This window comes from Myotis lucifugus, unplaced genomic scaffold (assembly GCF_000147115.1).
Source record: "Myotis lucifugus unplaced genomic scaffold, Myoluc2.0 scaffold_33, whole genome shotgun sequence".
In the NCBI taxonomy this organism is placed as follows: Eukaryota; Metazoa; Chordata; class Mammalia; order Chiroptera; family Vespertilionidae; genus Myotis; species Myotis lucifugus.
In genome coordinates, this window is record NW_005871081.1 from 204,089 (window position 1) to 219,990 (window position 15,902).

The window sequence follows — 15,902 nt, forward strand, 5'->3', positions numbered from 1 at the left end:
GAGGGAAGGGAGGGGAAGGGAAGGGGCAGGAGGGTAGGTGCTTGGGGAGAGGCCGCCGAGAGGTGGGCGACGGGACGAGGTGGAGGGAGGAGGGCAGGAGAAGGGAGGAGGGGGAAGGAGGAAAGGGAGGAGTCGGGGAGGGAGGGAGGGAGGCCGCGGGGCCGGAGGAGGGGGAGAGGGCAGGGGGAAGGGGTTAAAGTTTGGGAGAGGGCACGGACAGGCGGGGGAAGGAAGGAGGTGGGAGGGCCAGGCAGGGGGAGGGGGCGGAGTAAAGGGCAGGTGGGGGAGGAGTCGGGGAGGGACGGGGTCAGGAGGAGTTGAGCCCAGGGAGCCGTGACAGAGCCGGGAGGGGGAGGGGAAGACCCCCCACAGGTCAGCCAGGAGCAATAGGGCTGGGGTCCTGCCTCTACGCCTGGGGTCACTCCCCGGATCAGACCGCAGAGACATAGGCTGGACTTGGGGGTCAGATCGGGATCCCCTGGGCCCCACCCCACGTCCCGGGCTCACCTGCACAACGGGGTCCCACCAGCTCCCTCGATGGACCGGGCCAGACTCGGCCAGAAGGGCGATGGTGAGTCCTCTCTGAAGCCCGGAGCGCGGGGACCCCCGTGGGCCGCAATCCTCCCTGAGCGCCGCGACCTCCTGGAGGAGGAGCCCGCGCTGCGCCCTCGAGGGGGCCGGGCCCGGGCCACCTGGCGGGCCATCCCGGGGCGGGAGGAGGCTGTGCTGCCCGTAGCAGGTCAAAGCCCAGGGAATCTGGGCTCCGCAATCTATGAGGACTCTGGCTACCCCAGGGCACTCGGTGTTTCTGCAAAAGCGCCCCCCTGCGAGAGGCGCAGGTGCCGCGGGGCCGGCTGCTCCGGACCTTTCCTGGGAACACCTTTGCTAGCAAAGGGAAGAAAGACCGTGCCTTTCTGTTCTTGTCTGCCAAGGTTCCCGGGAAACGGAACATCTAGATTAGAACTAAACTTTTTTTTTTTTTTTTTTTAAAGTGGTATAGAAAGACTAAAACATCCTAAATGTTTAGCTAGACATAAACTGTAATTGGGGCTTTAAAATGTCTGCATTTAGTGGGTAAAAGTGGGCAGCCCGTTTGAATAAAACAAAAACGGAGTGCTGCCCAGAGGAAAATAAATACAAACCCACAGGCGACTCCTAGAGCAAGACTGAGCCCCAGGGACTTGCCAACACCACGCTGGAGGGGAGGGTGGTGGGCCTGGCGACCCAGGTGGGACCTGACGGGGTGGGCCCTGCCCCAGTGGGACCTGAGGCTGAGGCGCACAGCACCACCTGAGGATTTGTGGAGAATTGGTGGCGGGGGGGTGCTCCCGGCCTGGGAGTGCACACTGGGGTCCAAGGTCTCCCTGCCTAGGATGCTCCAGGCACCACACTCTCCTGCGAGGTCTGGAGGCAGGTGGTGCGAGCTCCCTGAGAATAGGGGTTCCTGAATGAACAGAGCCAGCCGGAAGGGCAAGCTGTGCTGGAGAAGGTCTGGGGGGATTTGAGGGGGACAGGAAATTAAATGGAAGGGGAGCTCCCTTACCCAATAGCTTTGAACCCAGGAAACAGGAGGGGCTCATTACTGGAAACACCCCCAAAAACCTGTGAGAAAAAGGTCATAGTGGGCCAATGTGGTGTTTCATGCCTGTTTTTTTAAAGTCCCTCCCCCCATTTCCCATGAAAGCATCAAAGGCCCCCTGGTAATAGAGATTCTCTCTGACAGGCTATATTAAATATCATTTAATCGAGCGATAAAAGTCCAAAAGGAGGCAGCCCCTGGGGCTCGCCTGGGAGGAGCGAGCACCGCTGGTGCAGAAAATGAGGGAAATGGCCAGTGACCCGAGCCTGGACCCGGCAGGAGAATGCCTGCAGGCTGCAGGCTCCAATCCCACAGCAGCACAGCCTAGACCCCAACCTGCCGCAACGCGAGGCTTCCCACGCAGGATCCTGAGTAATTATCTCAGTTCTACACCCCACAAGCTGGCGTGGAACTGGTAGGCAGCTCCCTGGCACCAAGAAACCAACAGACCCAGCCTGTCTTACCTTCTCCATGAACGCTTACTGCTTTGGGACAGGGCCACAGTGAAAATACAGGGGACAAACCCCAAGATTTCTGTGCTGTTCAGAAAATCTTAGGACAGATTCTAAAGTTGAGGTAATTCAAGAGGAAATGAATTCCCCCAAGAACAAACGCCCAGCTCAGCTTATCACTGTCCTGAGCAGTGCCCTGCTGATGTCTGGCTTGTTATGGTCAGATGAGTCCTTTGTGACTCTCTGTGGTTTTCACAGCCACCAAAGCCCCAGTGAGGCACACAAATTACCATCACAAAGGGGCTCTACAAAGTGCATCGGAGGAGCAGAAACCTAAGGGATAATTCTCGCAGGGGTATCATGTGCTATGGTGAGGAGATCCAGCCGTCATTCCGTGTTCAGAGCACACAGTTCGTGTCTTGGCACATGCATGTTCTGAGCTCTGTCTGGGGAGGTGGGACTTTCCAGTTCACCTGCTGCAGATCCCACGTCAATCGCAGAGACCTAGAGCGATCACGTTGCATTTAGCAGCCTCAGGAAGGTTGTGAGAATGGGCATCTGTGGTCCCTTGTGTTTGGAGCTTCATTTGGTCACTGTTCCCAGTAAGCAGTTGAGAAAGGTTCAGCTGCCTTCCAGATTTTCCCCAATTTCTCTGACTTAGTGTTTGAAACGTTCCCATTTGAGATTAAACTCTATGTAAAGCATTGCTCTCGAAATAAGTCTAGAGCAAAATAAATAACACCTTAGCTAGTAAACACTTACTGTTTTCCATCTGAGATGAAGGAAAAACAGTGACAGGACACCCTTCCTTCCTTCCTTCCTTCCTTCCTTCCTTCCTTCCTAAAACCCCGGGCACCTTCAGTGTGTTTTGGAATCTGCCCCCCACCCCCTCCCATGCTGGGTCCAGGTGGGGAGGGAACAAGCTGGGACACTGGGAGCAAGTGAGGGCTGGTTGCTGGGAGAACTGAGGGGCCATCGTTGGGGGGTTGGGGCTGCCTACCCCATCCACAGGGCTTCAGAGAACCAGTCTGGAAAGGGAAGGGAGGAAGGAAAACATTATCTTCTCCGGTCCCCTAAATCAGCAGCAACCCTGCCTTGACCCTGACAGACATCCTTCCCTCCCCTGCTCCTCCTGAAGGAAGGAAGGCAGGGGTCTGGTTTAATTGCTGCTCTGCTGACCATGGCTCCTCCCAGCTGGTGCCTGGGCCTCACAAGGGGAGGAGTTCTACAAGTCTACTGAATGCAAATGGCCCCCAAAATGCTGGCTCGGCAGGGCAGGTGGGGTGGGGCCCAGAGCCCTCCAGGCATGGGATTTGTTCAGGCAGCAACATGGTGCCTGGCCCTGAGCTAGACACGGGGCATTCACAGGGAACAAAGCATAGTCTGCAGTTCCATGGAGCTCACTTCCCAGAACCAAGCTGGGCTGTGAACACAGGCCAGGCAGGGGAAGAAGACAAGATGGGGCCCTAAGTGGTGGGGGGTCCATGGGCCCTGAGTGGTGGGGGGTCCCTGAGTGGAGCAGGAGACAAACCTGATTTGGGTGGGCTGAGGAGAGAGTGGCAGGCAGCATCTAGACACCTTGGGGAGGTTTTATGAAAGGGGCGATGAGAAACGTGCCAGCAGCTGAAGGGAGGCTACAGTTTCAGATGGGCTTTCTGGTGCTGACAGGGACAACCGAGCAGATAGGGAGACGCTGGTGCCAGTTGAGAGAGGGGGAGATTGCTCACCTGCCACGGTCACCTCTGTTAGGAGAAATGCTGGGTTCTGAAGAAATCGTGCAGGCGGGAGAGATGGGTTACATCCTAATTTCTAGCCTTCCATTTCAGGAGCACTCTTCTTGCCCGTTCAGGTTCTGCATGTCAACGAGGTGCCCTCCCAGGCTCAGTGGCCCAAGGAGGACCAGAGGAAAGGCATGGTGGGTAAGCATCCGGTACAGCTCTGGGTGGGGATGTGAGCTCAGGTGTAGCTGAGCGGTGCCCTAGTTAAATACCCACCCACAGTCCCCTACTCATCTCTCCACAGGCACCCTGTGTGCACAGCCTATGTGCTCACCTGACTGCTCTAAAGCCAGACTAAATGTCTCAGTGTTTCCCCCAAACTATTATGGCTTGAATTGTGTCCTTCTCCCCAAAAGATGTGTTAAGATCCTAACCTCCAGTGCCTCAGAATGGGACCTTACCGAGGCAATTAGGCTAAACTGAGGTCATTAGGATGGGTACCTCACCCAATATACCGGTGTCCTCATAAACATGGGAAATTTGGCCACAGACACGAGCAGGGAGAATGCCACGTGGAGGTGAAGGCAGAGATGGGTGATGGGTCTACAAGCCAAGGGTCACCAAAGATCACCAGCTACCCCAGAAGCTGGGGGAGAGCGTGGACCAGATTCTCCCTCACGGCTCAGAAGGAACCAGCCTGTTGATACCTGCTCTGAGACTTCTGCCTCCAGGACCGAGACAACCCATTCCGATTGTTCAAGCCACCCAGGCCACAGTGCTTTGTGACAGTCGCCTGAGAAGGAATACAGTGAGCAGCAGGTCGCTTGTTGTATGTTGCTCTTCCACTGAGTGCTGTAGAAGACACAGATAAGTTTCCTAGTAGGACAGCCATTTCTGTGCTGCCTGATTCTTCTTTTATACAAACTGCCTCCCTGTCTAACTGTCCTAAGACAACCTACAAATGCTGACAATAACAGTGAGGTCTCAGGTTTCGTATGTTAATGTCATGGTCAAGATTTTAACCTCCATTTGCCCCTTATCACATACATTTTTTTTTTTTTACTTAACTAGTTTATAAAGATTGAGGAACTATAATCATCCATAAATGAATCAAAATCTTAGCTAATTAAAGCATGTTTATTTTGATATTTAATTCATATTTTGAGACTGTGTATAGCAGATCTTTTGAAAATTCTAAAGGTATCAAAACCATCTGAAATTCTCAAGAGGACATATTTATTCTTAGTTTACTTAAACCCTCTCCCTTTCTTTCAATCTTGTAAAAACCAAATGAATAAGGCCCTACCCAGTTTGTCTCAGCGGAGACAGCATTGGCCTGCGGTCTAAAGGGTCCCAGGTTCAATTCCGGTCAAGGGTGGCACGTGTACCTCAGTTGCAGGCTCAATCCCATTGCGGAAGGCAACCAATCGATCTCTCTCACATCAATGTTTCTCTCTCTCTCTTTGTCCCTTCCCCTCCACTCTCTCTAAAAAGCAATGGAAAAATATCCTCGAGTGAGGATTAACAACAATAAAAAACAAAGACAAATGAATAAGAGCATTGATGAGTATATTTTTTCTCAAATTATGATTTTGTGTAACTAACTTTAAAGGATAATAGATACTCTTAATAAGTCATACATCCAGGAATCAATATTTTCATTAAAGTTTTAACAAATACATTAGGACAGTCTGTCAGCAGGCCCAGGGTGCAAGGCGTGGCCTTCTGTGGCTTCACGGTGTTGTGATCGCCCATATCTTGCTGATGGGTCAACAGAGCAAACAAAATGATGTGAGGACAGAGACAGGGTGCCTTGAGTAATCTGCTGTGAGCAATGAGTATACATTTCTCTGGACATCAAGCAGCAAGTGTTTATTCAAGGTCCACCTCCTTTAGCCATAACCCCTGCCCCCTAATTGTGGGTTGGATGTCTTTAGTATGAAATTCTTCATCTGATTCATAAACAGTTTCTCAGATTTCTGTGGGGCTCCTGTCAGGCTTAAGACTCATACGTGTATGTCAATGATGAGTTAGAAATCTGCCACCTGATTGGATGTTTCTGAGTGATTCTAGTAGCTCCCTGAATAACAAAAATGAACAAAGGTGAGCATTTTCCCTGCGGAAGTTAATATGACTAAATTTAGTGGTGTCCTCTGGTTCAAGAAAGGAATTGAGAAATTATGTGTTCCAAGATTTCTCCATGAAAGAGCTTAATAATGTATGGGTGTTGATCAAGCTGGGATGTGACCCAGAGAAATAAATGGTTGTACATTCCCCATGTATACAGGTGGATGGCATTGGCTGTTTACACCTGCCGAGCCTCATACCAATGTGCAATCTCCTGGCTCATCCGGTTTAATGCGGTCACACATTCAAGTCACCTGAGGCAGGTGTGAACAGTGGACACTAAACAGCAGCCAGCAGCACTGGAACCCTGGATTCACTTGTGGCATTTACTTCCTGGTGCAGCCCTGGCATTTTGTAGAGTTCTGTGTTGGCTACTGGGGTTTGGTCTGGGACAGTGAAGGTCACCCATTCCGTGTGTGTTCCTCAGTGCTTGCTGTGTGCTTGCTTGCTGGCATTCCAGGGATGGTGGGGGGAAAGTTCCAAATCTTTATATTTTTATTGATTTCAGAGAGGGAGGAGGGATAGAAACATCAATCGTGAGAATCATTGATTGGCTGCCTCCTGCATGCCCCCCACTGGGATCGAGCCCACAACCTGGGTGTGTGCCCTTGACTGGAATCAAAGCCAGGACCCTTCAGTCTGATGCTCTATCCACTGAGCCAAACCAGCTCGGGCAAAAGTTCCAAATTTAGAATTGCACAGGACAGAGCCTGAGGCCTGACAGTCCCTCCCCGGGGACTGGGGTGGTCCTTGAGGTGGTGACACCTCAGCTGAGCAGTCAGCCTTCAAATGGACAGTGCCAGCCTCAACTGACTCCACCCTTTTCACTCAGGCATGTCAGAGTCCCAGGAACTGAGACCTGGCACCAGGCTTTGGAAGGGGATGGCAGTGGCCAGTGAGGGGCAGGCAGATGGTTACCAGAAGAAGAGAGGTGCAGGGCTGGGGGAGATGAGGAGTGGGGGCAAAACCATAGCCCCGTCCCCCCCCCCCCCCCCAGTCAGGTGGGGCGTTCCTGGGTGTTTAGGCAGTGCCCAGGACCTAACTGGTGGGCAGTGGTGGGCACACAGAACTAACTGGATCTCCATCATAACAGAATTGGGTGCGAACAACATAGCCCAGGAGACCCATGTAGGCCTGAGGGCCTGGAGTTTGGCCAAGAGGAAAGGGAGAGGAATCTAATGGAAAGGGGAAGCTTAGACCTCAGGCATGTGGCTGAAGGCATGGATCTTGGGTATGACCATCAGGGAGGGGCCGTGGGGATGGGCAGAGCATTAAGAAACCCCAATGCCGTGTTTCCTGTTCTGTGAGGCCCCACAACCACAGCTGGGCACTGTGGTCTCAGTGAGTGCAGGGGGACCCTGGGCCAGCAGGGGCAGAAAGGGGGACAGAAACCACTCCACTCCACTCATTTTCAGGAAAGCTGTTTCCACAGTCTGTTGTCCACTTTATCTGGCAACCAACATAAACCCTCACTTTGAGGGTGTTTTTCTCCGTAGCTTCTGTTTGCAGACATTTAAATCCAACTTCTCAGATGATTTTTATTTATAAAGAAACTTAACCAGACATTTTTTCTTCTTTATTGCAAGCAGATTCAAGTCTCCTGCTTAGATAATCTGCCGAAAAGTCCAATATAATTAATATTAACTCATACTTGATCTACAGAAATAAAAGTTAAAAACAGCATACAAAATAAACTGTACAGAAATGTAAGATTTGGTTTAATTTATAATTTAATGTTTCAAAGCAGGTTAATGAATTACTATCAATTAAACATGACTGTCTGGAGGCTGACATTATCTTAAACGCACCTACTATAGTCAATAATTTAAAAATAAATTCCAGTATTTATGATGATGACAACTACAGATTCCATTCCTGCTAAATACATTTTTGAAGATTCTCTTTTATTGCATTACATAATCAATGGACATTTTAAATGGCGATGCAGACACACATTATAATTTTAAATCACAGACAATATATGCATATTAAAATTCTGTGTATTTTGATAAGGTAAAAAATAAAGCTATATAAACTGATCTTTATATATTTTTTCTGCAAAAGTAGAATCACACTTTAATAATACTTCCAACATGTCTTCATTAAAACTTTGTTGATAGACAATATCAGAATGATTCTCATTCTCATTTACCTACCCTCTACTTAAAAAAAATGAATTAACCAACAGAAATTTTTCCTGTTTTTAAAGTTACAAATGGGAAACTTCTAAAAGAAACGTAGAACACAAGAAACTGCATACCACGGTGTTATATTGAGTTATCAAATAAATAATATTAATTTAAAGGTAAAGTAGAAGTGGTTGCTTTAGGTTATTACTAGTCAGTGCAAAAGAGGTGAACTTAGTGGTTTAAAGAAAAAGGCCAGAAAACTCCCTGTAGATTGCACTGAACATTTGGTGATGCCCAGCAATTTAAGAATAGTGAGCACAGCAGGGGTGAGACATGTTTGTAGTTAAAGTTGCAAGATCTCACCAGGCCAAACTGCAGTTCTTTAAACCTGTTATTGCAGAAGCAGGTTGCTTTCAGCCTCCTTCCCTAGTCCAGGCGGCCACCACCAGGTGTCACCTGGTCTGTGTTCACCCTATTGTGTCAAATGCACAGGAGTGGGTTGATTTGGGTTCTAACAGGAATGTTAAGGGAAGGATGCTTTTTTCCTAGCTGCCCCGTGGCAGAGGGCCAGCCCACGATCCTGAACTCCTGTGAAGACTGCAGCTGGGAGGGTCCAGATGCCACTTTCTGCCACTTGTCCTCAGGGCGAAGCTTTGGTGGTGGGGGTGTCAGTTGGGAGGGGAGAGGTTGGACTTCCTGAAAAGGAGGAGTTTGGGCTACCCAGCAGCTCCGCTCAAACCCAGGGGCTGCCCTGCAAAGTCTCTCCCCTCCTCCCCCCGCTCCCCGTATCCCCGTGGGCACTCAGCATGGAGGCCCAAGAAGCCTTGTCTTCTGGGGGCTCCTCACGTGATCCCCTTAGGAAGGAGGCAGGGATGCGTGGGGCCTGGGGAACGTGTATATGTGTGTGTGTTGTATGTGTGCATGAGAACTGGCACATGTGCACATGTGTGGCTGTGAGTGGATGTGACGCTGAGAGTGAGAGAATGTGACATGGTCGGGACCACTCGTGCTTATAGATGACTGGCTGTTGGGCTGGAATGCGGGGTAGGAACCAGAAATTCTGACCAACGTGGGAAATTATGAGTTAATGATCTACTAACATAGGCAGTCATGAATAAGAGTTTCAACACTAAGGAAAATGCTTAAAGTTACTTGCTTTAAAGATAAAGGCAAGTAAATGCTAACTCCTGTGAGGTGAAAAGAAATAACATTAATTAATATCTGAATATCAGAGACGTATCTGAAATGTCATTTCAGTGGGGCTCTTCTCTTCCTCCCTTTGTTTCTGTCTCCTGCCCCTCGCAGGCAGAGTCCCTTCATTTCCCACATGTTTTTAGGAAACATTATGGAGCATGTACAGGCTTAGTGACTTTCACATGCGACTTCAATGATCTGAGGTAAATGGTAACCGTCTCAATACAGGTGGAAAGAAGATACCGAACCATCAAGTAAGAAGCTTCTGTTTTAAGGCGGGAAGATGGAAATTAAAAACAAAACAAAAAGCAGATGAAATTGCAATGAACTGTGAAGAACAAGCATAGCAAAATATTACACTCTGAATATGCCTTCCAACGAATCACTGCCACCAGAAACACCAAAAACGAACAGGTGTAGAGAATAAAATCAAACCTGAAAGTTCACATTCATCAGATATCGAGACATTCAGCCAAAACTCTCACCAGAATTTAAAGTGGCCAAAATTTCATCAACTTAAAAAATAAAAAGCTTTAAAAACATACTTTAAAAATTAGACATGGTATGTTGACAAATAAACGAATAAGAGATATAAACAGCTATGAAAATACTTCAGTGCAAAGGCAATTTTAAGATTCCTAAAAAAATACATTACAAAGAATTTGTTAACTAAACATACAATCTGTCCCCCCTACAGGTATTACATTTATACCCATATTAGGTTCTTAAAAACGGTTGTAAAAATGTGCACACCATTGTTTGCAGGGTCTAGTGTGGATCAGAATGGCCAAGGGCTGCCACCACACACAGAACATGGGGAGTGTCAGGAAGACAGGATGGGACGGGTGGGTGTGGTGAGGACGACCCTCAGGACGGACAGGGCGCCAGACTTTCGTTACCTAGTCTTTGGTATGGTGTTCACACTTCCCCTCAATTCACCCCAACTACTGTGTTCACTGTTCTTACTGTGAATTTATCCCCTACATCAAATAAATACTTCAGGTGAAACATTATACAATCAAATTGTGAAATTTGAACTTCCAAAACTATGTAACATCCAGCATCTCAGAAGCAAACTTGGGGTTCACTTACCAACATCCCCCAACTCCACAGCGTGAGATCGGCCAGCGGACCAGGACCCTGCTTTTAGGTTAGTTTCCAGGTGACACTTTTCTAAAAAGGCATCAGTTTTAACGTTTCAAGTTTGAATCTCACACTGAAATGTCTTCCTTATGGACCATTAAGGCTATGTCAACTAGGTTATTCCTAGAAATAGAAACGCCAGTGCAGGAAAGTGACAGAACTTGAACTCAGCAGCCTCCTGATGGTCTACCCACTGGACAGCACGCACAAGGCAGAGGTCGAACAGAAAGCTCAGCGTGAGCTTTGGTCAGAGCTACCAGGGAGGTGGCAGCCTAGAGTGGCGATATTGCTTTTTAGAACCCACAGGCCATCTAGGGGGCAGACCCGCGTGGGCCTGTATAGATTTTGGAAGATGAACACTGCCCCTTGAGGCCACCTCTCTGTGAGGGCGCTGAAAGAGACCACCACCCTTCCCCTGGCCCCCACGAAATAAAGAGTAAACTGACACACCTCACCCTTGGAGGCAAAGATAAATATCTCAAAACTGGTACTGGGAAAGCTTCCATGGACAGTACTGCCCATTCCTCCTATGTGAGTACTCTTTTCCCTCTGAGGGAACGGGAAAGGGAGAGACATGGAAACACACAGAGTCCAAAACACAGGGGTCACATCTCCCTCAGAGAAACAAACTTTGAATCAGACGCAACCCTAAGAATCAGCTTCGGTACGTGGAGGGTTCTGAACAGAAGCAACAGCACAGCAGGCGACTTGGTGGGGGATGGATGCACGATTACTCCAGTGTCTGTGCCGCAAGCGGAATATCAGAGGTCTCTGGAGGAGGAGGCGGCGGCCAGACCATCGGTTCCGCAAGGGAGAGTCACATCTGTGCTTACAGGGCGGGTGGGGGTGACTGCCTCCCGCTCAGAGCTGAGCCCATCTCCAAGCAGACGTCCTCCTCGGGCGATGCGTGTGGCGGAGATGACGGAGGGCGCAGACAGAGACCCTGACCTGGGACGGATGTAGCAGGCCCTGTGCACGCCTTCTTTTTAGCAGCCCAACTAAATGCCCGAGGCCACCAGGCCTGTGGGAAATGACAACGCAGACTGCCAGCCTCCGCACTCCAGACGGGTCCTGTGCCCCTTCTTCCTCCTCTGGGGGCAGAGGACAAGCACCGGCGTGCTCGGCGCACACCCGCGTGCGGGTCTTAAAGGCTTGAACTGGTGATCTGTTCGCCACCTGCCTCCCTGCAGGGCTCATGGCAGCAGGGCTTCCCGCTGGGATGGTGACAGGTGTCCGAGACACAGGCCATGGGAGGGAGGACCGAGCACTCCTTGCTCTCTGGGCACGTTAGCGTCACCTGTGTGGGGCAGATGGCCGAGGCGTGGGGGCTGTGCAGAGAGACAAAACGGCTGACTTCAAAGAGGTCCCGACTCTGGGTGGGCATGTCCTGTCGGGAAACAGAGAAGACAGAGTCAGGCCCCTCCGCAAGAATCCCACCCACGATGATCCGACGCAGTCACTGCATCGTCCTGGTGGGGGCTCCCACTGCAGGACACCGGTCAGCCGGCGTCCATCCAGGTGAACCGCGGCAGAGGCAGCGGTGACCCTCGGTCTGGCTACGAACTCCCCTTGCTGTCCCATCGTTGGGGAAAGACAATGTTGATAAAGGCCCCAGGGACCAGGTCTGATTCCTTTAGTGTAAGAGTGCCACGCCACCCCTCAGAGACGGGGCCCACGTCATCCTGACCGGCCGGCTCGCTGGCTCCCGCCTACGCTTATCTCTAGTCACACAAATGGGGCCGTGCTGTTTCTTAACAGCCCAGGGAGACCTGCGACTCGTCCTAGACACCTTTACATTGAGCAGGCAGGGAGTGAGGGGCAGCCAGCGAGGAGAAATCTATTTTTAAAAAATAAATTTTTATTGATTTCAGAGAGGAAGGGAGAGGGAGAGAGAGAAACATCAATGATGAGAGAGAATCATTGATTGGCTGCCTCCTGCATGCCCCACAGTGGGGATTGAGCCCACAACCCAGGCATGTGCCCTGACCAGGAATCGACCTCTGACCTCCTGGTTCACAGGTCGATGTTCAATCATTGAGTGCCGGCCGGGCGAGGAGAAATCTATTTTAAAGGAATGAGCATTCCCAGTGTGCCTGCTTTGGGGTAGAGGAGGGGGGTTGTCAAATCTGAAGAACCTAGCTCAGTGTGAACACGGCTGCGTTTCCTCTCCTTGTTTTTTGGGCCCAGACACAACACCAGCTTCAGCTGACAGACAACAGTGCATCCGTGCCAGACCTGCCTGGGCTAACGTCCAGCACTCCTTTTTTATTTCCAAAGAGGGCCTTTCCTGATTGACCTGTGAAGGGAAGCCGTTTCCACCACCAGGGACGAGGAATGAGATTGTTCTGGCACACCGAGCACCGAGCACAGCACGCGGGGACCTCACGCAACTGCACGTGGAACCGCGTTCACCACGGCGTGTGGATGTGCACGGAGGGGATGTGTGCACATCCACATGTGTGTACACGACACTCAACCATATGCAGTCCAGCCACTCTCAGGCAGGTCACTTACCTGGGATAGAAATACACGTGTGTGTGTAAAAATGATTTCCTTTTTTTGTTTGTTTTAAATGAATCTTTGTTATCAAAACGGCACAGCACAGCAAAACTTTGGAGGAAAAACAGACAGTTTGAAAGAGCACAGCACACCCAGGGGGCCTGCCAGGCAGCATGGTGGACGCCGTTACCTATCTGTGGGCTAATCACGCCTCGGCCCCGGCAAGACGTCCGTCAGCAGTGGCCTGTCCGGGCTCAGCGCGGCATCGACCGCTGTTTTGGGTTTCGAGCTCTTCTGCAAGGCGAGGAAAGACACTGAGATGGCTGCCACACGGGAACCAAGGGAGCTCTCCGGGCCGCTGAGGGCAGAATCCGGCCCTGCAGCTGGGGTGGGGGCCAGTGCCCACGAGGGCCGCTCACTAGGCCCCTCTGCGTGAATGGGGCATGTTGGATTCACCTGGAAGTCTGTGCAAAATCCGGGGCAGATGGGCACGGGGCTGTCAGTGTGGGCATTCCCAGGGGCTCTGCTGGGGGAAAGAGGTGGTCTTCCTAGCGGGAGGGAGCTGGTGCAGAGAGGATGGATGGGCCACGCGGGAGAGCAGGGTCTCAGCTGAAGGGCCACCTGCCGGGCCTGCTCCCAACCCAGCAAAGGCCAGCCTCTGTCGCGAGCACAGGAAATGCTTCCAGAACCAAAAATCCTGCCACACTCAGCTGAAGGCTTCTCAAGTGCCATTTACTAGACACCTGCCCCCCTCCCAAAAAGAGAGCACCAAGGTTTCCTGAGGGGAGGAACTGTGTGCCTGCCATCCTTGTCCTTCTGCCTGTCTTCCTGTCTGCCCCATCCTCCTGTCCTCCCATCTCTCCTTTTCCTTCTGATCCTCAGCCCTGTCTCTAGTCAAACAGAAGAGTCTTGCCCACGGCTAGGATCCTGAAAGCTCAGTGCTGCAGGTCAGCGGGGCTGGGAATATGAACACTAGGACTTTCCAGTCTGATCATATTAGTTTCTCAGTAATAGGAAGATTTTAAAAAGTGAAGAACCACAGGTCTGAATTGCAGAATGTCCTCTGGGAAGGAGAAGAATGAGCTAAATAGGAGGTAGAGTTGTTGCCCTTTGAATTATATATAATTCAATTATATATAAAAATATAGGTAGCTATAGATAAATACATATATATATGTATACACACACATATATATATGAAACCTGGTGCCTGTGATGTTTTACTTTTTAATAGAACAGGTTAAAAGAAAAACAAATCCATCCATTTGAAGTACTGTATGTTCCATATGAGAACTAACCAAATGTTTATTCCTCCAAAGTTTTGCAACCATCTGGGTGGTTTTACAGCAACACCAGCCTCACCTCGTGTGTGCCAGGAGCGCGCTGGCTGCAGGAACGCTGTGTGCAGGTGTGGGTGTGGGTGTGGGGACACCTGTGGTCACACCCCGTGTGGCTAGCCACCACAGAGCACTCAGTGACAACCTGCTCCAAGCAGCCAGAGCCTGGCTTCTGCAAAGGTACAGAAGCGAATCAACTCTCACTAAACTGCAGTTAGAGCGCTCACTTTCAGCCCAGAGCTGGCATGACTGGATGGATTTCATCAGCGGCCCTGGGACTGATTAAAGTGTTCCAATAACTCCATCCTGAGCCCTTTCAGATATGTAAACAGCGACATGAGGCTAGGTAATTAATTCTAATCCTGATGGCACCAGATTAGGAAACTTCGACTGCCAATAACCATTTGAACTAAAAAAAAAAAGGGCCATCTTGTTAGTTAAAAAATAGTGTTTAAAATGTATAGAGGAAGAGCTGTTATTTAAAGAAAAAAGGAGCCTTCCTTGCTTTAGGCATTTTCCTATTTAAACACTTTCCTAAACTGCATTAGTAAACATGAATACCAAATGTGTTTTCCAAGTATCATTACTTTGGGGGAACACATGAATGTGGTGTTTGGGTACACGGGCATACAGCTGGAAAACAGACACTAGTTAATGTGTTGTCCCTCAAATCTTGGTTCTGATAAAAGGCTTTGATCCAAGGCGACTGCCACAGAGAAATGCTGTGTGATGGGCTCTCCATGGCTGAGAAATAGGCTACTATAACCATTTAAAGCAAAGTAGAAGGCTTTTTCTAGAAACAATCAGATTAAAACAAAATTTTTAAAAATGAATTTGGTAGAACTTTTGACTCAAAACACATTTCTCCTGGCTTTGTCCACAGCCCAGATGGCTGGCCCGAGCACACTGCCCTGGGGAGGCCTCAGTTTCCCTGTGTGCAGAATGGATTTACGAGGTGAATGTGAGCGAGGAGGTCTTGCTACCCATCCTCTTTGGGCTGCGGAGAGAAGGACGGCACTGAGGAAACTTTGCTCACATCGGGGCTTGCGTGACTTAGAACCTGCCACACCCACACCTTCATGTGTAGGAAGCACGAATTTAAGGCAGCACAGCCCGATGCGCTCGGCTGGGCCTGAGTGAAGACGCAGCCGCCCCTGCAGGTGGGATAATACTTCCAATGGACGCTGAGAGAGAAACACTGGTTAGTGGTATTGATAGAAATCACAGTCCACATGACCTTCCCACATCCAGGTACGAGTCAGCCCTGTAATTCCTGGTGTGGCGGTGGTGATCACAGACATAGGACCCGTGAACACCAGTGTGTTCGACAGCTCTTGCTATTAAAAGTCAGCCCTCTGTTGTCCTGTGACTATAAACTCAAACATGCAAAAAGACAGAAAGCATCACCTGTTCCGTCAGAAACTCAGGCTGCTGGAAGTCTGAGAAAGCATAAAGATGGTGGACTGCTCGACAGAAAGGCACTGGTTCTTAGCCTGGCAGTCCCGGGAGGTTCAGGAGGGGCCACGCACATCATTAGATAAGGTAGCAGTGTTATTTAGCCACAGAGGTCAGAGGACGGAAGGGAATGAGGAAAGGAAGAGAGAAATAAGAACAACGGTGAGTATGATTAAATGCCAACCATGTCCCACATACACCAATGCAGCGTGCTAAGCGACCAGACAATGTGGGCCACGTTCCTAACAGTCCTAGCCTCCCCCCCCCCC

The 15,902-nt window shown here is 50.1% G+C and overlaps 1 protein-coding gene across 1 annotated transcript in view; it reads right to left on the reverse strand.

Moving 5' to 3' along the window:
* Window positions 1–7,437: 7,437 nt before the first annotated feature.
* The window catches only part of ATP11A (ATPase phospholipid transporting 11A), a gene marked incomplete at its 5' end in the record, with an annotated part of 136,343 nt that continues 127,878 nt past the window's right edge, over window positions 7,438–15,902 (reverse strand). Inside the window, one exon of the mRNA XM_023752473.1 lies at window positions 7,438–11,729. Coding sequence (XP_023608241.1) covers window positions 11,487–11,729 — 243 coding nt within the window. The remainder of the gene's footprint in view (window positions 11,730–15,902) is intronic.